The following is a 24,066-nucleotide window of genomic DNA, read 5'->3' as shown; positions in this document are numbered from 1 at the left end:
AAAGGGGATTGAAACTGCAATTTTCACTAATATGAACTGGACACACATCCAAGCCTCCAAATCCATCTCCCCTCTAAGACTTTGCTCTCAAATCCATCTGCTTTCCTAATGACAAAATTGTCCTCAGAATAAAAAATGACATTTGTCACTAATTCAGAAAAGCTGAAAGGGGCTCAGTTTCTCAACCCACAGAACATTTATTTGGGCCTATTTGATTATGGGTAGGAAAATGTTGTAGAGATAGGAAACAAATGGTACCAACAAAGGGTGCTTATTCTGCGTGTGGTATAGACTACCAATGATTTGAATGATGATAGAAAAGGGAAATGGTACAAAATAAAATAAAAGCCATGCCTATCAAATGTGGAAATGACAACAAAGCTGGGGAGACAACTGGATGACAGACTTCAGACACACAGACTGTGACAGGCAGCACAGTAGGAAGACACACAAAAAAGAAATGTAACTTCCTGACCTTGAGTCCCACAAATACTAGGCAGAGAAGACAGGGCTGAATAACAGCATGTATATTGATTAGCTAGAAACTCCAAATAAGTTGATAGCTGCCCAAAGGCTCATTTATTCTTACAGAAGTACAGATGTTCGAATCTCAAACTCACACAGCTCTTGTTTGCCATTAGCTGAGCTGCCATGAGCTCAAGGGAATCACCCATTGTGAAAATGTACAGAACTGTGGTGAAAATGAAACAACCACCTCATGAGAGTCACAGATTTTGATGAGTATGAATGGTATGTTAGGTTTCTACAGTTGCCTTTGGAGTACAAACCCTCAGGACTGTTTGAATTACAAGCATCTGTCTCAACAATATAGCTCATGTTTTCCAAAGAAATGGATGGACCTGAAAGTAAAATAAGTCCATCAGGAAGGTATCTGTCACTATGCAGGTAAGTATATGAGTAGCCAAATAGCATGTTTCTACAATCACAAACTGGTCTCTAGAAAAATAATATGAAGCCTATTGCTTGGGTTAGTTTTTATTTTTTTAATTTTGATTTTGTTTTTAGTTATTTGAGAGAAAGGGAGAGAGAGAGTGAATGAGGGGCAGGGGGGTGGGGGAGAGAGAGAATCCCAAGCAGGCTCTGCACTGTTTGCACAGAGCTTGACGCGAGGCTTGAACTCACCAACTGTGAGATCATGACCTGAGCCAAAACCAAGAGCTGGACGCTTAACCAACTAAGCCACCCAGGTGCCCCTACTTGGGTTAAGTTTTTAATTATGGGGTCTACTAATTAAAGAATCTAAGACCTCTAAAACTAGTCAATTCCTCAGGTCCCTTCTATTTTTGACATAGTTATGATTTTATGACCAAGACAATGAGGTCTATAAGGAATCAAACCTAGGATGAGTCTAATTTAATTTCTAAATATGATCTATAAGAAGGAAATCTTCACATCTGCAAATAATCCTAAGTTCTCTGGGTCAAAAATAATACCAAATCAATGGGTAGAAATTGCAAAAAAAAATTTTTTTCTTAAGGCTATGTGAGAGGCAGAAAAGTGGCAAACAGGCCTCAATATGAGCAAATATTGCTTGAAGGAAAATAATTTCTGCTCTACTTTTAGAACAACGGGCTCAGAAGTATGACTAACCCAGAACAGACACCTCAGTGTCATTGTTCTGGTCCCGGCACTGCCACAATGTGCTTCCTCAGCCATACACACACATAGCCAGGGTTCTGGATAGGATCCTGATACTGGAAATGAAATAGAAAACAAGACATGCTAGATCAGCATGCCATGAAAGATTCCAGTTTATCCCTATATAGAGACTGGTTGTCTCTGTCCCCCAAAGAGCTTACTGAGGATGCAGGAAGAGCTACTGAGTGAAAGTGCTATAGTATATAAAGGTTTCATGACATTCAGCCACCTGGTCTGAAATGAGTAGAGTGAAAAATGCTTTGATCTCACATCAAGCTAAGAAAAGGTTATTCACAGGACCTTGCCATTGGTCCTTATCACCTATCCCAGGTGACCCAGCAGACTGGGGTAAAAGCCTCAAATAGGGCCTTTTCTCTATTTCAAAGGAACTTCATGTAGTATATTCAAATGCAAGATTAACAAAGCCTTTAGCTCCTTTATCCATAAGTCAAATTGTATGTAAGAACCACCCCAAGACAAAAACCTCATCCAGAAAACATGAGAATGAAGTCAGAATATACCTTTCCCTGCTCTCAAGGTAGTGGGTAATCTCATCCTCAACAATCTTTCCCACATAACAGAGATGCTACTACATGGTGACTGAAACACAACATTTTATGACTAAGCTTGCTAACCTGAGTTAATGTTAACAGATTTCTACATTTTATCAGGTCAACTGAGAGTCTAGAGTCAAAGTTCTTCAGAGTAGTCACTCTGACAGGATCACAAATCCACTGGTAATCTTTATTGGGGTATCAACTGATTTTTCGGGTCAAGTTTCTGTAGAAGGAACCCAGAAAATGGGACCTAGAGAAAGCCTCTTCCTGTTAATGTGGTCATCTGTGGCCACTTTTCAGTAACTGATAATTCCAGAGTAAAATATTACAGAAGAGAATAAGAAACCCAAAATCCAAATTGTGTGTGTGTGTGTGTGTGAAATAAAAGATTAAAGTGGGATTTCAAAACAGTAGGGAAATGATGTTTTATTTATATGTAATAAATACTATTGAGGAGCGCCCAGGTAGCTCAGTCGGTTGAGCGTCCGACTTCAGCTCAGGTCATGATCTCTCAGTCTGTGAGTTCGAGCCCCACATCGGACTCTGTGCAGACAGCTCAGAGCCTGGAGTCTGCTTCTGATTCTGTGTCTCTCTCTCTCTCTGTCCCTCCCTGACTCACACTCTCTGTGTCTCTCTCAAGAAAATAAATAAATAAATTATCAAAAAATTTTTTCAAAAAAAAACGCTACTGAGATAACTCATTAAACATTTGAAGCAAAAATAAGGTACTATCCTGCCTTACATCATACATAAACTCTAGGCAGGTTAAGGTTTTAAATGCAAAAACAAAAACATTAAATAACTAGAAGAAAACAAAGGTGAATATTTATTTGCTGTCAGGATAGGGAAGGCCCTTTTAACCTACAGGTAGACGCTAAATGCATAAAAGACAATAGTGATAGGTTTGACTACATAAAAACATAAAATATCTACACATCAAATTAAAAAGGCAAACTACAAACTGGGAAAAATCTTTGTAATATACATGACCAAGAATTATTATTCTAACTACATTTAAGCTTTTACACATTCATAAGTACTGATGGGGGTGTCTGGGTGGCTCAGTTGGTTAAGAGTCCAACCTCAGCTCAAGTCATGATCTCATTGTTCATGGGTTCGAGTCCTACATCAGGCTCTGCGCTGACAGCTCAGAGCCTGGAGCCTGCTTCAGATTCTGTGCCTCCCTCTCTCTCTGTTCCTCCCCCACTTATGCTCTGTCTCTCTCTCTCTTTCTCAAAAATAAATAAAACATTAAAAAAAATTTTAAGTACTGAATACACCTCAGCAGAGAAATGGGAAAAAGGTGTGAACAGGCAATTCACACACACACAAAATGACTAATGAACATATATATACATACACACACACACACACACACACACACACACACACACACACTACACACACACATTCAATTCTATTATTAAAAAAAGAAATAGTGGTGCCTGGGTGGCTCAGTTGGTTAAGTGTCCAACTTTGGCTCAGGGCATGATCTCGTGGTTCGTGAGTTTGAGCTCTACATTGGGCTCTGCGCTGACAGCTCAGAGCCTGGAGCCTGCTTCAGATTCTGTGTCTTGCTCTTTCTCTGCCCCCCCATTCTCTCTCTCTCTCTTTGTCAAAAATAAACATTTAAAAAAGATATAAAACTGCACTATATATGATAAAGTAAAATTAAAACATAAGTTAAATAACATTTTTTACCTATCAAATTTGCAGAAATTTAAAATAATACTCCATGTTAGCAAGATCTCAAACTACACACTCTTTATACTGTTGGTGGAGGTAGAGCCTAATTTGGCAAAATATATCAAAAGTCTTTTTTTTATTATTTCTTTTAGAGAGGGAGAGAGCTCAAGTGGGGGAGAGGAACAGAGGGAGGAAGGAAGAGAGAGAGGGAGAGAATCTCAAGGAGACTACATGCTCAGTGCAGAGCCCAATGTGTGGCTCGATCCCACAACCCTGGGATCATGACCTGAACTAAAACCAAGAGTTGGATGCTCAACCGACTGAGCCACCCAGGTGCCCCTCTATCAAAAGTCATAAACATGTTCATACCCTTTGGACCAATAATGCCGCACAAAGGAATTCATTCTGAAGAAGCAATACCAGATTCACAAAAGTCTCGTACAAGGATATCCATCAGTGCTATTTATAAGATAAAACTTGGCAACAACTAATGTCCACCAAAGGGAATGGTTACAGGAATTATGGCAATACATGAAGAAATATTATTTAACTAGTAAAAACCATTTTAGTAAGATATCCATGACATTAAGTTAAAAGAAAGGATACAAAACTGTCTAAATTCAATGATTTCAGTCTTGAAAGAGATTCATACATATTATATGATACATAAAAGTTTGGAAGGAAATGACACCCAACATATAGCCACAAATACACAGACATAAACTGGTTATTTCTGCAGGTAGTTTTACAGGTGATTTGAATTTTTTTTTTTTTTACTTTGTATTTTTCTATATTTTCCAATTTTCTATAAATCTGAATGCCATAGTTTTTTAAAAAAATTTTTTAATGTTTATTTATTTTTGAGAGAGACAGAGACACAGTGTGAGTGGGGTAAGGACAGAAAGAGAGGGAGACACAGAATCTGAAGCAGGCTCCAGGCTCTGACCTGTCAGCACAGAGCCTGATGTGGGGCTCGAACTCATGAACAGCAAGATTATGACCTGAGCCAAAGTCAGAAGCTTAACCGACTGAGCCACCCAGTGCCCCCCCAAATGCAATACTTTTATATCCAGGAAAATATGAATATAATTTGAGGACGGTGGGGAGGCAGACTGAATAGGACAGGCCCAAGGACAAAGTCAGGATGCACAAATGCATTAGAAACTCCCCTCCACACTGCTCCTGGCTCATTCATCATTTTCCTCTGGGATTGATCATTCAACCAGTTGCAGACAAATCCCCTTAGACATATTATCACCTCACATCTTATTAAAAAACGGACCAAAAAAGTGTTGCCAATTCCTTGCCAAAACCTAGATATACCACATCTACCCTATTTCCCTGATCTACCAGTCCCACAACCCTGTCCCATGAAGGCAATCTGGCTCGTCTGACATGACTTGTTCGAACCTGGTAAACCAATACCAGTTCTTATGCTTACTATTTCTTTTTCTGAGTGTTTACAAAATAACACTTGATAATCTAGTCTGGAATTTAACCCAAGATTTGCAACACTCTTCCTCCTTTTTGAAAATCTGAAGAACATGTATGTAAACCAGGCCCTTAATGTATTTAAATAAAATATATTATATTTACATAAATATATTTATATAAAATATATTAATTTTCTTCCTTTGGTCTATTCAAATTTTTATCATTAATTTCATCAAGTGGAATAACTCCCAAATCTTTAGGGCTCTTGTTTTTTTTTAAGATATCTAAATTCAATGAAAAGTAAACAAAGGTCCATTTCAAAACAATGAAATCCTCATTACAGAAAAGAAGAGGGGAAGACAAGACCCATATTAAAGCAAGACTGTTATTAGCTCAAGACTTTGTGATTCAATAACAGCCTAGGTACAAACAACTGTAAATTGAATTTTCAACTCAATTCCATTTATCTAACACAAAATTTGAGTTACAAGAAACATTTTGCACAGTCCCCTCATTTTAAAGATCAGAAAATTGAGGCCCAAAGAGGTTGACTAGCATAAGATCATTCAGCTAACTTAACGTCAGAACTAGAATCCAGGGCCCTGGCTCTCCTTCTCCAAGATGATTCCCATAGAATTTAATGACCTAGTGTGTGTGTGTGTGTGTGTGTGTGTGTGTGTGTGTGTGTGTATGACATATATAGCATATAAATATATATATATTAGCATATATATGCACACATAAAAATAGATTTATATATGTACACATATACATATATTCTTAACATAAGGGAGCAAAAACTGTATTTTTTAATTTCAGTGACAATGACAAGCCCAAGTTATTCTACTTCTCCTACTTCTCTAAAACAAGGAAACAATTTCCCTATTACAGAATATAAGGCTAAACCTTTAAAGAAATCAACAGTGTAAGTAACACGGTCAAGATTTCAACAAGCAGAATGCCTAACTAGCTCAGTCAGTAGAGCATGTGACTCTTGATCTCAGGGTTATGGGTCTGAGCCACATGTTGGGTACAGAGATTACTTAAAAAAAACTTTAAAAAAAAAGATTTCGACAAGCAATACACTGAATTAAAAGGATTATCTTTAATTTTTAAATTGTTTTTAAATTTCTTTATTTTTTTTTTCAACGTTTATTTATTTATTTTTGGGACAGAGAGAGACAGAGCATGAACGGGGGAGGGGCAGAGAGAGAGGGAGACACAGAATCGGAAACAGGCTCCAGGCTCTGAGCCATCAGCCCAGAGCCCGACGCGGGGCTCGAACTCACGGACGGCAAGGTCGTGACCTGGCTGAAGTCGGACGCTTAACCGACTGCGCCACCCAGGCGCCCCTTAAATTTCTTTATTTTTGAGAGACGAGACACAGAGCATGAAGAGGGGAGGGGCTGAGGGAGAGGGAAACACAGAATCTGAAGCAGGCTCCAGGCTCTGCACTGTCAACACAGAGCCCAACGGTTGGTGGTGGGGGGGAGGGCTCAAACTCATGAACTGTGAGATCATGACCTGAGCCAAAATCGGAGGCTTAACCAACTGAGCCACCCAGGCATCCCAGGAAATCTTTAATTTCTTTATTTTTGAGAGAGATACAGAAAGTAAGTAGGGGAGGGGCAGAGAGAGAGGGAGACAGAGAATCCAAAGCAGGCTCCAGGTCTAAGCTATCAGCACAGAGCCCAAGGCAGGGCTCAAATCCATGAACCACGAGATCATGACCTGAGCTGAATTCCAACACTTAACTGACTGAGCCACTCAGGCACCCCTAAAAGGAAATCTTAAAAAGCTGTAACTAAATAAGAATTCATTCTCATTACTATTTATTATTGTAATCATTCTACAGTATCAGTAAAACTGATGTTTTATAAGATTTTGTCTGAAACCATCAAACAAGGCCAAGAAAGCATCTGTCTAGCTAAGTGCAGAATGCTTTGCCACCTCTAGCTACCATGTCCCTGGGCTATATGGAAGACAGAAAACCCCAGCATAAACACACATATCTGTATATATAAAGTTCAGCCCAGGAGGCAAAACTGGAAAGAAAGCTAACATTTTTTCTCTTCTAAGTTTACATACAGGGTAGGCCTAAAAGGGTGCAGCCACTTTAGGAAAAAGTTTGGCAGTTCCCCCAAAATATTAAATGTTAAGTTACCTTATGACCCAGCAATTCCATTCCTAGGTGTGTATGTATACGTGTGTGTGTGTGTGTGTGTGTGTGTGTGTGTGTATCTCCAAGAGAACTGAAAATATGACCACACAAAAATTTGTCCATGAATGTTCACAGCAGTAATAGTCAAAGGGCAGAAACAACTCAATTGTCCATCCTGGTGATGAATACATAAACAAAATGTGATAAAGCCATAGGGTGGAATATTATTCATCCATGAAAAGGAATGAAATACTGACACATGCTACAACAGGGATGAACCTTGAAAACATTATGCTAAATGAAAGAAGCCAGACACAAAAGACCACATGTGGTATGATTTCATTTATATGAATCAGCCAGAAAAGGTAACTTTATAGAAACAGAAAGTAGAATAGTGGTTGCCTAGGGCTAGGGGAGGGGAGAAGTTGGAGGAAATGGGGAGTGACTGCTAATGGGACAGGGCTCCTTCTTGGGGTGAGGAAAATGTTCTAAACGTGATTGTGGTGGCAGGTGCACCACTCTGAACATTCCAAAAAACACTGAACTGTATGCTTTAACTGGGTGAATTGTAGGGCATGTGAATAAGCTGTTTTGTTTTTAGGTAGGCCCTATCAGTTTTATCGGGTCAGCATTCCTAGCTAAAATTATCTACACCCAAGACTTCAGCCCCTCCAGCACACAGTGATAAGAGTGAAACGTAGTCCCTTACCCTCCTGGTTCCCTCTAATCACCTGAGTAATAACATAGTTGGCCCGCTCTGGTCTTGAGTCAATTTGGAAACAGGGTGAGAATCAAATCAGGGGCTCAAGCAAAAGCAAAAATGAATGGCAAACAACATGCATGCGAAAAGATGCTCCATGTCACTAGCCACTGGGGAAATGCAAATGAAAACCCCAAGATATTACTTCAAACCCACCAGGATGGCTAGAATCAAAAAGACTACCACTAACAAGCATTGGTGAGGATGTGGAGAAAGTGGAACCCTCACTCTGCTGGTGGGAATGTGAGGTGCTGTAGTTGCTATGGAGAACAGCCCAGCCATTCCTCAAAAGGCTAAACATAGAGTTGCCATATGATCCAGAAAGTATACATACCCAAAAGAAATGAAAACACATGTCCCTGTAAAAATTTGCATGTGGATGCTCATAGAGCATTATTCATAATAGCCCCAAGGTGGAAACAACCCAATTATGTCAGCTGATGAAGGGATAAACAAAATGTGTTGTATGCATATAATAGAATATTATTCAGCCATAAACAGAAATGAAGTACTGATACATGCTACAACATGGATGAAACTTGAAAACAGTTTTAAGTGAAAGTAGCCAGTCATAAAAGACCATATATTATGTGATCCCATGTATATGAAATGTCCAGAATAGGTAAATCCATAAGAGATGGGAAGTAGATTACTGGTTGCCTAGTACTAGGGGAGGTGAGGACATGGTTACAGCTAAAGGGTATAGTTTTCCTTCTAGGTTGGTGAAAATGTTCCAAAATTGATTGTGTTGATGGCTGCAGAACTCTGTGAATATTCCAAACACTACTGAATTGCAACCTTAAATGAGTGAACAGTAAGGTCATAAAAAAAGGAATGATAAATACGACTCCATTTCACTTGAAGAAATAAGAAATGCCTACTTACTGAATTAATATTCTTAAACCTGCACACATTTGCTATCATAGTCAAAGTAAACCAGCTCCCACCTTTTTGTTCCTCCTGGGTTCCCCCACAATACCATTCTGTAGCAGACTTCCTGAGTCCACTTGCCTTTTTTAGGAGCCTGTAGGTCTCCCTCAGGCCTCCAGCGGCTGGTCTACTCCCTGGTTACTTCTTCCTTTGGTGCAGGAGTTTGGGGCCATCAGGACTAAAAAGCTGACATTTGCTAGTTGGTTTTACTCCGTTTGTTAACAGCTTCTGGCACCTAAAGAGTCTCAGAGCAGTACCTTCTGCTGTGTCCAGATGTATCTGGGTAGAAAGGGGGGCTCACAGCTTCTCTGTTGTGATGGGAGGTAGTTGTGGCCTAGAGGCTAAAGCCCTGGACCTGAAGTTCTCAGGAAATCTGACTTGGAACTTTGATTCTGCCCTTTACTGGCTGTGTGACCTTGAGCAAGTCACTCAACCTCTCTGACCCTCACCTTCCTCATCTGTACAATGGGGATGATACCACCTATCCCGCAGGGATATTCTGAAGATTGATATTTACAAAGCCATCTGGAACACAGACATACTCACTAATTCAGTACCACAAAACATGGGACAGGCTGTAGACTAAGTGGTGGGGACACAAACATGAATGCAATAGGAGCTGCCTTTAAATTGTTCGGCGCAGAAATGCTGTTAACAGGACTTCATTTTCTGCCTTCCCTACATTAGCCTTCTTTCAGGATAGCAGAAGGAGTTTCAAAAGTTTAATTCTTTGCCTTGATAAACTTTCACCTCTGTGCTCTCAAGAGAGATCACGCTGATAGGGCAGCAGCTATGTTTACATCTTTCATTCTCAAACAAGGAGAGATGGGATGGTTACTTAAGTGTTATGGGGAAAACACTCCTTTTATGCCTTCAAGTCCTTATCACCACTAATCCTTAACTCTTTCAGGCCTTACCTGCAGGCATTTCCAAGATGAAAGTGTGCTTACTCAGCACTTTAAAGTTAAGTATGGAAAACTCATTCTCTCTCACTCCCTTACCCCCAGCCTGTCCGGATTTACATGCCAGGTGGAAAGACTGGTCACAAAAGATCAGTTCCCAGTTTAGCTACCTTAGTGACCAATTTCTGGCTCACCTCCTGACTTGGGGCTCATGGTTTACTCTAAAAACAAAAGGGCTTTCCAGAAAAATATTAGCTCAGCTTATAAACAGAGGCTGACATAAAGTAACTAGGGGGGGAAATGTAGGAGATAGTTTCTAAATTAAAATGTTAGTACACGAAGCCCATCCTTCCCTTGGTGGAGCAATTTCACAAATCACAGAAAAATATTTTTCATTTTAGAATAGATTGGGAGAGAGCCTTTGCCAAAAGCCAGTTGTTTAAATTTTCAATTTGAATTTTAAGCAGGATTATACGTGCCCAAGAACATCATGCTATTTTTAGCTAATAGGTAGGATTGCTGTGTCCACAACAGTTTAGAGCAATCAAGAGTGAAACTATTAAATAGCATCTCTCACTGTGGCACCTTATCATTTAGCATTTCTATTCCTATTTTAATATTTTCCAAAGCTTCATCATAAAAATACACGTAAAGCACCCATGCTAGGCACAATATGGAATTAAAATAGACATGGTTTCATATCTTCATTATAGGTTTAACCCACAATGAACAAACCAGATACATGAAAGAACCTCAGGGTTAAAACATTCCCATCAAGCTGCCATCCAGCCACTAAGTGCTGAGGGGAGATACACTAGGAAGCAATTGTCCTACCTACACTTACCACCCTTCCAATGCTTAAACACTCTCTGTTTTAAAAGGAGAGGGGTAATGAACATGTTCTAAAATACACTGAAAGCCACTGAATTGTATACCTAAATGGGTGCACTGTACGGTATATGAATTTTATTTAAGCCATTAAAAAAAAGAAAAATTATTCTTACTCTGTTCCAATTAGTCAAAGCTATTTTTTATGTTTTATTCATTTTTGAAAGCGCGCAAGCGGGGAAGGGGCAGAGAGGGCGGAGGATCCCAGGTGGGCTCTGCGCTGACAGCCACGAACCCAATATGAGGCTTGAACTCATGAACTGTGAGATCATGACCTGAGCCGAGGTCGGACACTCAACTGACTGAGCCAACCAGGCACCCAAAGCTATTGCTTGAGCTCTCATGTTAAATGTATCTAAAGGCTGCACTGGCTTGGCAATGGAGCTCAGTGGCCACTATGGAGCTCACTCCAATCTACCCCTGCCCATACACCTTTCTTTCCCTCAGTCTTTCCCTAGTCCCTCTTCTTTATTCCCCCAGTTCCTTTCCTGTTGTTCCTCCACTCCAACTAGGTCTTAGGTCCTCTCAGGTATTCCCAGGCACAGTTTGTCCTAACTGGTGGACCTCCAAATTAAACCGACTGCTGACCACCAACCACCCCCCCCCCACCCCGCAACATTCCATTCATGACCTTAGGCAAGTCATGTCCTTGCTCTCCTGTTCCGGTTTGCACAAAGACGAGTTGGACTACTACACAAACCTTTCCAGCTCCCACATTCTATGTGAAAATAATACAAATAATGAACACCTATTTGGTCCATAACATGCAAACTCTTTGCCATTTTAGCCAACAAACATATAGTTGGATTATTCATTTTGTAAATGGCCATGTGATACAATCTCCCAAAGAACAGTATTTAATATGTTCATAAAGTGATCAACATGGAATCTTTATTTTTTAAAGCTATCACTTTATCAAAGAAAATACAGAGCCCAATGCGGAATGTTTCATAGTCCCTCTGGACCTGTCTCTAAGGGTCCATTTTTGAACAGGACGACAACAAAAAAAGCTTTTGCATGTTGGGCCCCTGCTGGGTTTACCAAACCAAAGAAATAAATAAGGCTGGAGTGGCAGAGCCTTAACAGTGGTTCGACTAAATCCTAAGAAAAGCTTTGTTTAGCAAGTGGCAGAGAGACCTAACATAGGACAGCACCTCAACATACATTATAAACTCTCAGAAATATGCGCAGAGAGCAATAAACACTGGCAGGAATGAATCCTTTTACCATGGACAACTTGCAGCTTTTTATGCAAACCAGTTACATCCTCCCAACAACACTCATAGAAATATGTAGTCACCAGTTTCCAACACACTACCACCAGACAAATTCACAGTATTGTTTCCATGTGCCCAACATCACAGAGCAGAACCGAAAGAAATGCATCAATTTCTCCTATACACACGCGCGCGCGCGCACACACACACACACACACACACACACACACACAAATATGCAAGAGAAACCATTTTCTTTGCAGAACCTACCGTTATCTAAGTTATGGGCACGAACTGATAAATACTAGTTGCTAATAAAACTCAGATGGATAGCTCTCCACTGAAAAGCAAAGAGCACACGCAGAAATAAAAAGAAAAAACAAAACAATAACCCTAAGGTGTGTTTCTTGTCATTAACCGACCACCAAACATGGAGAGAAATGACTCGAAGTGGCCATTTGCATTCCTCTTTCCCATTACCTCAGACTTACAAGTTCTCCTGTTAGCTACCTCCCACACTTCTGCCCCCACCAAAAAGGCCTAGAGCAGAAGGTGGCAGCCCCTCTCTTCTTCCCCTTTGGGCCCTCGGCTGGAGGCACTGAAGGAGAGTGGGGGGCGGGGGAGGGGGGAAAGGACAAAGGTAGGCGCTTTCGATCTCTTAACAGCTTTGCGCCTGGGCTCCCGGCCTCTCCCCTTCTTATCACGGAACCGTAGCACCTGCCCGAGAGAGGTCCCTTCCTCCACCTCAGTAACCGGCTCAAGGGCTTAGGTGTCCAAGGAGCCCGGGCACTGCAGCCCTAAGGGACAAAGACTGGGCTTACAAAGAGGAGGGGGAGGCGAAAGAAGTCGGGAGCAGGATGAAAACCCTTGCAAACAAAAGCGGAGGTGGGGGTGGGGTCCTGAGACTACCAAACCAATCTCGGGTGTTCCCAGAGGTAGCCAGGTTTGGCGGATTAATGCGCGTGGGGGAGGGGGACAGAAAATTCCTGAGGAAAGGGGACTAGGGAGCTGTGGGGACGCGGAGGCCGAGGGGAAGGCACAGGTCCTGGGACGAAAAGGGGTACAGTTCGTGAGTGAAGAGAGGTGATGGTCAGGAGGTGAAGGCCAGACAGGGCCCAGTGGCGGGAGAGCGGGCGCTCAGTCCCGGGCGGCGCTCCCCTGGGGCCGAGAGGGGGGCTCTCGGAGTAGGGGGGGGACTCCAAAGCTCCGCGCCACACGGGGCTGCGGGCGTGCGGCAAAGGGATTCCGGGAAGAGCGCAGAGTTGGGGGCGCAGTGTCAGAAAAGAGAGAGTTTGAGAACAGAACCGTAGAGAGGCTAGGGAGGACTGCGAGGGGGCTTGACCCTCGTCCGCCCCACCTCACCTGGCGCCGGGTCGGAGTCCAGATCTAGTGCTGAGAAAGCGCCAGCTCCGGACAGCCCCTCCGTCCCGCGCGGGAGACCACGGACACAAAGCGGGGCGCGCGGGAGGAGGGGAGGAGGGGGAGGAGAGGGGAGGGAGGAGGAGGAGACGCTTGAGGCGCGGAGGGGGGGGAAGGAGGGGCGCCCGCCGCCCTCCGCCTGGGTCACGGGGCGGAGCGTGCGGCTGGAGGCCGCGCTCGACCCGCCAATGGCCACTCTGCCGGCCGGCTGACTAGGGCGCGCCATCCCGCAGCTCACCTCGGCACCTGGGCCTTGGCGGGCCCCAGCCAATCAAATGCCCTCATTTGCATGTCCAGCCCCGCCCTTTCGCCCCAGCCAGGGGCCCGCTCCCTGAGAACACAAAGAAGGCCCCCCCGTAGCGGGAGGAGGTCCACTCCGGACTCCCTACCCCGACGGCCTAGCATCACTTTTCCAGTGCATTTATGGGTCTTCCACAGTCACCCTGATGATAGGAAGGAAGTGGGGGGCTTAGGGGTTTGGGCCAAGATCTCCTAAGAGGTCAAATGTCTTCTCCCTTCTAACCAAGATCCTTCTAACCAAGAGCCACTCTTCTCCTGGGCCACAGTTGCGCCTCTGGGTCCCTGAGCCCTGCGCCTCCGACCCTCTCCCCCTCCCCTTTTTCCAGTCGCCCCATCTCTGTGCTTCCTTCCGTAGGCTGCTGCCCACTACTGGCCTTGTGCTGCACTGCAGCCCTGATCAGCAGGCTCTGAGCACAGCCTGGATAGATGCTCACAAGCTACCCAAACCTACCCCTCCCCATGCCCCGTCCAGAAGGAAAACGAGAGAGAAGAGGTTACTGCACTAAGGTGGAAGGGACCTGGTCAAGTGGCTTGGATACCTATGATGGCAAAAAGTCAACACTTAAGTCTAAATTCCCCAAATCATCTCGTGCACCCTTCCTTCTCCTACCTTCAGGTCTGTACTGGGCCACAATGGTGACGGACTGGCCAGCCCGTTTTAGAGCAGCTGCAGCCTGCTCGTGAGTTGCATTCCTCAGGTTCACGCCATTCACCTGTCCAAAGAGAGGAGCTATGAGCCATCCCAAAAGCAAGAAAGGCAGTCCTCTGTTATAGCAGTCAGGAGAGGGAGCTCATCCCTAAGCCTAATCAGATGTCTTTCTCAATTTCCCATCCTTGTCCCTAAGACAGGACCTAAAGAATATGACATCTCTAGTGTCATAATTATCTTTGTGCAGGTCAAGTGCCAACCGTGGTTAAGATCCAACGCACACTCATTTTCTCTTCAAGGCTTAGTCTGGTCTCAGTCCCTGTCTTTCCCTAAGGTCATCTATAAAGAGAATATAAGTTTTCTCCAGCTCAGCCTTCCCCCATCTCAAGAAGTGTTCCTTGGAGAAGGCAACATCTCCCCTCCTCCCTTTTCGATTGGCACAGCTCCCATCCTCCCACCTCTCCTTTGTCTCCTCACCGATAAGATCCGGTCTCCCCTGCGCAGCTCCCCACTCAGGTCAGCTGGGCCTCCTGCCAGGATGAAGGAGACAAAAATGCCTTCTCCATCCTCTCCTCCTACGATGTTGAAGCCCAGGCCTGTGGAGCCCTTGTGCAGGATGATCTTGCGGGGCTCTCTGGTGGGAAAGAAGGTGAAGGGTCAGGACAAGGTGGATATAAACTGTCCTCCCTGTCAGGGCCAGCCTAGGGCAAGGCCCACATTGCTGCAGAATGACTTAGGTCCCTATGTATGATACCCTGTTGCTTCCTTCCTCTCCTGAAACCTGCTTGGCTGCTGTTTTCTGCCAGGTGCCAAGTTTCAGTTCCTCTTCCCTCCCTTCTTCCTGAGGCCTTGGAGTCAGCTTCCCTGTGGACAGTCCCCTACTCTCTCAGTTCAACACACCCCTACCCTGTCTAGAGACCATCATCATATCAGGGCCCATTTACTGGTCTTCTTTCTCTCCAGATTTTCCTATCCTACCACCGGTGTGATGGACCTGGGTCACGACAAGGGGAACCAGTTAGGAGCAATGGAATCACCGGGGGTTGACTGCACTCACCATCCACAATATGTACATACTTACTTTACACATGCACCTCCACAGTCTCAAAATTCCACCCACCCACTATGACCCCTTCTATCTTCCCCAATGACAGATTTGGTCACCGACTACCACTATGTGCCCTTGCCAGGTGATGTGGGAGACAGATAAAGAAATCCCACGTGCCTGGAAGGAGCTTAGGAGCCTAACTTAAGAGTTGAAGGAAAACTTCAACTGCAACTAACCATGTCTAAGGAATCCCTGTGGAAGTGGTCAGTGTCATCAGGTAAGAGTTACAGCCGCTCCTGTATACCCATACAACCCGACTCCTGGCACACTTTCCTGGCCCACCGCCTTCACTTTAACATCTTTCATCAGAGAAGCCCAAAGTCCAAGACTCCTCCTTTGTTGCCTCTAGTCTAGGGTGCCAGGCTCCCTCCCCGAGTCCCGGATGCTCTGGCTCAAATCCCCCCTCTCCTCCTACCTGGCATCCCCTCCAGGCCGCAGGGAGCGGAGCGGCCAGGCCCACCTCTGCGAAGCCCTCCTCCAGGCCGAGGCCGAGGCCGAGGCCGGGCCCAAGCCCAGGGCCAAGCCGGAGCCTGAGAACTTGCGTGCCCTCTCCATGGCGCGTCCAGCTCTCCCCCCATCCGCCTACCCTTCCGGCTCCACTGCAGCCTGCCCAGTAGTCTACCAGGCCCCACCCCGCGGCAAACCTGTCCCCCGGAACCCGGGCCGGCCCGACCAGTTCCACGGCCGCCACCGCCGCCGCCAGAGTGGGGCGGGGCCTTTCCCTGGGAGGCCACCGGGCCCGCCAGCCTCCCAGCGTCCCGCCAACCCTGAACTGCTTTTTTTTTTTCTAATTTAGAATGACTGCAGCAGAGGGGGCAGCACCTGTGTCGGGGAAGGAAACCCCCGCAGCCGCCACCTTCTCAGCCCCCTAAGCGCTCCATCCCACCCTTTCTCTGTACTTTCCGATCGGGGCACACACTTGGCACTCCCCCTGATGGTGGAACTTGTCCCTGCAGCTACCTCAGTCCCTCCCTAGGGCCCTAAGGGCTAAGAAAGGGCCTCAGACCCCAAAGACAATTGATGAGGGCTGTATCTCTTCTTTGCCATACTACAAGGGAAGACCTGTGGCTAGACAGAAACGGAGTCCCATTCTCCTCATCCCTAGAGAGGATGAAGCTGTGGGAGTCTTACCTGGTGAAGTCCTCCTCAGTCATCATGTGCCTAGGGATAGGAGAGTAGCGGGCAGGGGGAACCTGAGGAGGAGCAGGGTAGCTGACCTTGCTCTCCACAGCCCCAAGGTAACCCAGGCTGGAATTATGGCTTATGTGGTTATCAGCCAAGGCAGTAAAAGCTAGAATCAAGAAAAGGAGAGAAAAGTTCAGAGACCATTCCATGTGGATCCCTACCCCACCCCGACAAGGACTGTGCCCCACACCCTACCTCTGGTGCAAAACCCACCAAGGGATGTTGATTCCTCAGGCCTCTCCTCCCCTCTCCCCACCCCACCCCCACCCCCACCCCCAGGTTCCTCCTCCACAGTCCCTTTCTGAATCCTGGGCTCACTCCTGTGAGTCTTAGAAAGAGCTAAAGTCAAGCAGTCTACAAAGAAAGGCATGACTAGAGGTGTGACTAATAATAATCCCTTACATCTCTATAGCCTAATACGGTTTTTCAAGGGCTTTCTTGTCCATGATCTCATTTGATCCTTGCAGCAGTCCTATGAGGAAGGCAGCACATATATCATTAGCTCCTTTTTGCCAAAGAGGAAACTAAAGACAGGTGAAAGGGACTCGTCCAAGGGCACCCAGCTATAAAGGGCAAACAAAGCTGGGATGTGGACTCAGTTCTCCTGAGCACTAGTCCTCTGCGCTCACTCACTCTCTGAATGGGGGGTTTGAATTCTTTCCCCTCCAGAAACCAGGGGGGCAGGGGCTTAAGGCCAGGGACAGGGCAGATGGGTACGTACTGCTGGCGTAGTCAGGGGGTGCATACATGTCGTTGAGGTGGAGGCTGCCTGGCTTGGCCACCTTCAGATACACCATATCAGATGTGTTCTTCAGTGAAGCCACAGCTTCCTCATGCCTCACATCCTGCAGATTGGTGTTGTTCACCTAGAAGAGGAGAGGCCTTAGGGCTGGCACTTGGGAGAAGGGAGGGCCTTTCCAGGTAACCCTGAAGGGTGCCCTTTCCGTGAAATTCAACAGTGCTCTAGCAGGGGCCCAGTATAGCGCTGTGAGAAGTGGAGAAGCATGACATAGAACAGGTGAGGGAGTCTTAGCCATGAAAAGAACTGGGTAGGGCCTTGGTATCTGAGTACACACAACTCAGATGATGCTCTTGAAATGCCCCATGATGCTAGTCCCTGAGTGAGGTTCAGGTGGAGGGAGAGGCTCCTAGAGCCCCACCTCCCCACCCTACCATTTGGGCATCCCCAGGAAGGTTGTCTCACCGCCAGCAGTCGGTCCCCAATCTGTAGGCGTCCATCCTTCTGAGCAGCACCCCCCTCGATGATCTTGGTGATGTAGATGCTATTGTCTCCCGGGATATGCTGGTTGCCAATCCCCCCAGCAATGCTGAAACCCAGGCCTGGGTGGGGGCCCGAAGGGAGTGGGAGAGGGCCACAAGGAGAAGTTAGCGCACTCAGTCAATCCCAGACCCAACTCCCCACTGCAGCCAACCCCCTGACCCCACAGGAGCTCCCCCCAGGGATCCCAAACACTAGGCTGCCATCCCGAGGTCAGTAAGGGTGAATGAGATGTGAAGTCAAGGAAGAAGCCTGTGAGCTAGAACAGGGAGTCAGGCAAGGAGTAAGGCTGTTCCCTTCCATTTCCTGAAGAGCCAACCAGGGGCTTCTGGCCAGAGCACAGGAACCCAGAGGGCCGCACCTTTGGGACCTTTGAGCAGGTTGACCTCCATGATGGTCTCGGGTGGGGGCTGTCTCCTCCGCACCACCAACCGCACCACGGGGCCCGCCTCCTTCAGCGCCTCCACGGCCCGGCTGTGCACCACCTCCGACACGTCCACCTCATTCACCCGAAGCACACAGTCATTCACCCTGCAGGGGAAGCCCAAGAGGCATGACATCCTGCCACTGCCCCTCCACCCCCTCTTCCACCACATCCTCCTTCCTTCCCCTCCCCTCCCCTGCCCCCTCTCAGCTCTAATAAAAAGGGTCATCCTGCCAGGTAGCCCTCTTCCCCTCATCTCCATCTTGCCCCTGCTACCCGCAGCCTTGCTTCCAGGCCACCTCACCCCAGCCTCCCGTCCATGGCAGCTGCTCCACCAGGGATGATCTTGGTAATAAAGATGCCAGGGTCATCAGGGACATGGGGGTTGTCGATGCCACCTGCAATGCTGAAGCCCAGGCCAGAATTGCCCTGCAGAAGGGGGCAAAGGGGAGCACAGTCTGCTCACTCAGAGGGCATGAGGGAGGGTCCTTGATTTCCTCACTTCCTCCAACCCCTCAGAGAGGGTTCTCCAGGCCTCAGAGGGGGCCATGGCAAACCAGCACACAGCTTCCCAGCCTGTGCTGACCATTATAGCACAGAAGACTCAGCGAAGCTAGCCCCTCCCCAGTTCCCCAGGCCTCAGAGAGCAAGGTCAATTAGTATTTGTTAGTTGGTTGATTGATTGGTGCAGTATGTAGCCTCTGAGGGGCGCTGTTTCCCCATCCTCTCAATGCAGGTTTCCCCCCCCCTCCCCGCCCCCACCCCATGAGTCTTGAATCCCAGGTTCAGGGCCCTTCCTTTTCAGGTTTGAACCCTCCCCTTCCCTTTCATCCTGACCCACTGGCAGACTCACCCGTTCAAGTACTATCTCCTCATACTTGAACATGCCGTCGCTGCCATTCACCTAAGGGGAGACACAGGCTCTGAGTGATTCCTGCCCTCCCCCCCATCTGCTCCTGGTCAACCTACTCCTCCCTCACTCCCCAAAGAGTAGGAGCCCGAATTGCCCTGAGAACACCTCTTGGCCACCGATGGGGACAGGCTGACCCTGAGGAGACCACATCCTTCCCTTGCTTCCAGCCATATCAGGCCAAACCCATTTAGCCCAGATCAATTGTCTGGGACTGAGCCAGCCAGTGGTGCACCCACTGAGAGGCTGGGCTCCAGGGCTTCAGAGTTCACTAGGAGGGGTGCAGGGCTGGCCTAAGGGGGATGGCAGAAATGGAACATGGCAGGCAAACCACGCCACACCTCACATTCAGGGGGGCACCCAGTGGCCTCAATGGGGACCTAGTCCCCTTCTGAATCATAGCTCTCCCTGACTCAGGGATCACAGACTCCCACCATGTCAGAACTGGTAGGACAGCAGACACCATCTTGTCCAACCTCCCTCATGTGACAGATGGTGACACTGTGGCCCAGAGAGGATACAGGTTGTACCTCAGAGCACACTGGGAGTTAGTGGCAGGGCAGGAGCTAGAACATGGATCTCCAGATACTCTTTTGATTACATCAAGCTGCCGGGGCTACTGATGTTTTGGCTGCTCGTTTCCTTCCCCAGCAGAACTCATGAGAAAAGGAAAGTTGCACCCTTCAGAATACCCCAGAAATCCTCATTCTGTGTCTCCTCTGTGTTCCCAGGAACCCAATTCTTCAAATGGGCAGAAGGAGTCAAAGTCTGACTCCATTTTCTACCAAGGGGCTTTTGATCCAGAACCCTTTGTGTTTCCCAGCAGAAAAAGCCAGGGTAGGATCTGGTTGGGAGTCAGAGGCAAAGCCAGGGGCAGGAAAGGAGTAGAGTGGGCAAGATTCCCCATGAGGGAGAAGCTAATAACCCATTGGACGACTAGCAGCAGTGTCCATGGCCTCCAGTATACAGTAGCCATGGGAGGAAAGGCAAGGGAAGGGGATGGAAACAAGGATTGTTCTGACCAGCCCACAGAAGTGGCCTCCCAGACAAGACATACTTGGTGGCCATTGTCAAGTGAAAATGTGATCCTGGAAAGACAAGTAGTACCTGCTTCCTGGCTCCCCCTCTCATCCCCAAGAATGGAGGAACTCCCTTGCCTCTCTCCCCGGGTATCCCAGCGCCCCCTCCTTCATCTTTCTCTGGCCACATTTCCCCTTTCCTGACCCCTGGTGTCATCCTCTGAAGGGAGCTGCAAACCTAGGGTGGGGGCTCCTTCTCATGCCCTGTTCTGCTCTCCCTCCACGCAGCTTTAGCTTGGAGAAACAGAGAGGGCAGGAGGAGGGCTGACTAGTCATGCCTCCACCTTTTCAGGGCCTGACCCCAGGACTTTATGCCCTGCAGCCCTGGGAGTTGGTGGGATTGACTCCAGCTGCAGCCCCACTCTGGTCCCTGATCCCAGGAGGAAGAACCGATTGCCTTTCAGAGCCCTGAAACCAAAACAGCTTCCTAAAGAAAGATGCAACAGACACACAAGCAAAAGTACACCCATGCAGCTCTCGTATGCATCTGGTATGCCATGTGTTTCCACATGTGATAAGCCATGCTTCCAGCCCAGCTCCAGTGAGGCCCAGAGGCTCCCAGCTCCTGCTGGTCCATCCTCCAGCCTCCCACTGCCCCGCTCGGGGCCCCAGCCTCTGGGGCCAGGAGCCATCTAGGGAGCAGCCCTGGCAAAGAAACCTTGACCAACTTGCCTAGCCTTGGGACTGGCACCTGTCTGCCAGTTGAGCAGGACAAACATGAGAGAGTGTTTGCAAGGGTAGGGCTCCAGGATACAGGGGAAAAGGAAAGAGGGGGACTCACTGGAGAGGGCAAGAAGCCAAGGCAAGGGACACGGGAAGCAGTAAGTGTGGACAGACAGAAGGCCAGTACTGAGGACTCCTCTCCCCGGGAAGTCCCCACCCTTGCTCCTGAGTGAGAGCACCTTCTATCCCCAGAGGAGGACAGAGGTGGCCAGAACGGTCACCAGCTTGGGGCAGTCAGCACCTGCCCTCCACAGCAAAGCCTCCTTCTCCTCTCTCCCTAACCTGGGGGCCGCAGAGCCAAATAACCAGACAGGCCCTCCGCTATGCATGCCAAGGACCTCGCTCTGCCGGCCCAGCCTCCATTTTGCTGCTTCTCCCACAGATGCTCCTTCCATTTTCTAAGCTGGCAGTTTAGATTGGGAGTGGAAGCCGGAGTTGTGCCCAGCACCCAGGGGTTCCCAAGCTGTGCCAAGTCAGGGCTCGGGGGCCAAGTTCTCTCACATCTGGAGATGCCCAAGGGGGACATGCCCCACTGGGGCCAGTCCTGCACCAGGACAGCTGCCCCTTGCTTGGCTCCAGGCACCATGCCTGCTCTGGAGCAAAGAAGCTTGCTTCAGTCCCCCCACCCCCTCCCCTTGGACCCCCCAGCACACACACACTTCAGAGCTGCTTGGACAAAAGAGACCGTCCTTCTCAGCAGCCTCTCAGCCTTGCTTGGGACGTGTCTCTTGCCTCCTCCCGTTCCCCTCCCTTGCCTGTCAAGCGCCTCTCACCAGGGACACCACACGCACACACACACACACACACACACACACACACACAGGCACACGCGTGCACACACTTGAGCCACATGCTCACACACACATACATGTAGCCACACACACTGGCAAACACAGCTATCTCTGCAGCCTCATCTACAGAGATACCTCCACATTCAAAGAGACATCCCCACATGTCCATGTGCACATTCACACACAAAGGGACTGGGACAGAAAGGGACCCATGGCATTGAGGGAAGAAGCTCAACGAGCCGGGCACATGGGCTCCTCTACATAGATTCACAGGAGCTCCATTGCCTTCCTCCCCACACCTTAACATACATACACACATACACACATATGTCCCCCCTACGCAGAGCACCATGCCCCCTCCTCCTCTCCTGTGGAGACACACACCACACACAGCCCCCGCAGAACCTCCCGCCCCCTGCCAGACACAGAGACGCTGCTAATTCCCCCCCCCCCCCGCACTGAGACAAACCCAATTCCCCCACACAGGAAAATGTGCCCCTCCGCCATACCTTCACCTCCTGACACACACAGCTCCTCCCAACCCCCTCCAAATGGAGACCCCCAAACAGACACACACAGGGAAGCACACATTTCTAACCGCCTCTCTTGCCCCAGGTGAAATGCTAGGGCACAGGGTCCACTGGCTTGAAGCCTCCAGGAACCCCTGCTGCAACCCCAGGCCTCTAGGCCTCCACTCTCCAGACCCCCTGGGTTGCCCCACCGCTCCCCCCCAACCACTGCTGGTCCATACCTGCTCATACCAGTCCCGGTTGGTACAGGTGCACTCGGGCCACCAGCTGGGGCCACTGCCGTTGAGTTTGGGGGTGCTCTTGCCCGGAACTGCCTTAGGGGGCACTGGCCCCACATCCCGGCCGGTGGGGATGAGCTTGGCCTTGGTGCGGGGCGTAGGGGTAGCCCCTGCCTGTGAGGGCAGGGTCTGCGAGCTGTAGCCCCCATAACCCGCGCTGGCCCCATTGCCCGCACCTGGCCCATAGGGGTCGGGCACCTGCCAATCCCCATAGCCAGGAGGCTCGAGGCGCCGCAGGGCAGCCAGGCGGGTCACCTCATAGCACTCCGGGCACTTACAGCAGTGCTGGTGCTTGTGCATGGCACTGCCCCCCGCCGCCCGGACCCCCCAGCCCACGCCGGTTTCCACACCGCCGCCGCCGCTGGGCTCCCGGGCACACTCACACTGCTCGGACCAGGAAGGGGGGGGCACCCGTGGGGGTGCTCTGGCGGAGCGGGGCCTGGGGCCGGGCGGGCGTCCCGGGGCTTCTGCCCCCACGCTGCCCCGCACCCACGGCTCCCCCTCCAGCACTGGCGGCTCCGTGTCGCCCGTCGTGGCTCCTGGGCCAAGGCCCAGCGGCAAAGAAGAAGCGGAAGCCTGGGCAGAGGCTGGGTGCTGAGAGGACCGCTCCTTCACTGGTCCCTAGGATGGATCTGAGTGGAGTCAAGAGCATCTCTCCCTGGCTCCCTTCTCAGTTGATTCCAGCCAATCAGCGTGCAGAGTCAGGCAGCGGCAGCGGCAGCGGCAGGAATGCTAAACAGCGGCTCCTTAAAGGAACAGAGGCAGTGGCGCCCCCAGGCTCAGCCCTAGCTCTCCAGATATCTGGGGTACCGCCGACCCTAAGGCGGGGGCAGGGGACTGGGGCCACGGGTGAGCTCAGCCCCTAATCTAATGCCCCCATATCTCCAATTTCAGCCCATCCTCTGCCCACTCCACCCCACCCCACTTCCAAGAGGGAATTGCAGGGAGATGCTCAATGGGTCCCTGGGCTTGTTCTGAGCTGGGGCTACCAGAAGTAAAGACTTGAAGCAGCAGAACGGACCAAAGGGACGTTGGAGCAGGGCCAGGAAGGTGATCTTTCTTAACAGGGGACCAAGGAAGAGGGCAGCATATGAGGCTACTCTCCTGCTAGTGCCTCCTCCTCAAGACTATTGTTCTCTCAACCTCTAGGCCCTGAAATGACCGCAATCTCACACTTGACCTGCTTCCATCACTAGT

At 48.6% G+C, this 24,066-nt stretch overlaps 1 protein-coding gene across 7 annotated transcripts in view; it reads right to left on the bottom strand.

The window, feature by feature from the left end:
• The window catches only part of DLG3 (discs large MAGUK scaffold protein 3), a 57,914-nt gene extending 34,389 nt beyond the window's left edge, over positions 1–23,525 (bottom strand). For 2 of the 7 annotated variants that reach the window (XM_045470519.1, XM_045470520.1), the window contains exons 1-9: positions 22,813–23,525; positions 19,412–19,462; positions 18,863–18,987; positions 18,496–18,665; positions 18,060–18,196; positions 17,577–17,721; positions 16,802–16,961; positions 15,040–15,196; positions 14,524–14,626 (exon numbers count right to left, since the gene is read on the bottom strand). In XM_045470519.1, the coding sequence (XP_045326475.1) occupies positions 14,524–14,626; positions 15,040–15,196; positions 16,802–16,961; positions 17,577–17,721; positions 18,060–18,196; positions 18,496–18,665; positions 18,863–18,987; positions 19,412–19,462; positions 22,813–23,169 (1,405 nt within the window). In that variant the 5' untranslated portion in view covers positions 23,170–23,525. Of the gene's footprint in view, positions 1–13,556; positions 13,686–14,523; positions 14,627–15,039; positions 15,197–16,085; positions 16,583–16,801; positions 16,962–17,576; positions 17,722–18,059; positions 18,197–18,495; positions 18,666–18,862; positions 18,988–19,411; positions 19,463–22,812 lie in introns of those variants that run through there. The other 5 variants (XM_045470518.1, XM_045470517.1, XM_045470521.1 and 2 more) reach the window with 5 other exon arrangements.
• Between the last annotated feature and the right edge of the window lie 541 nt (positions 23,526–24,066).

Source organism: Leopardus geoffroyi, chromosome X (genome assembly GCF_018350155.1).
Source record: "Leopardus geoffroyi isolate Oge1 chromosome X, O.geoffroyi_Oge1_pat1.0, whole genome shotgun sequence".
Classification (NCBI taxonomy): domain Eukaryota; kingdom Metazoa; phylum Chordata; class Mammalia; order Carnivora; family Felidae; genus Leopardus; species Leopardus geoffroyi.
This window is presented reverse-complemented; position numbering and strand designations above follow the sequence as displayed.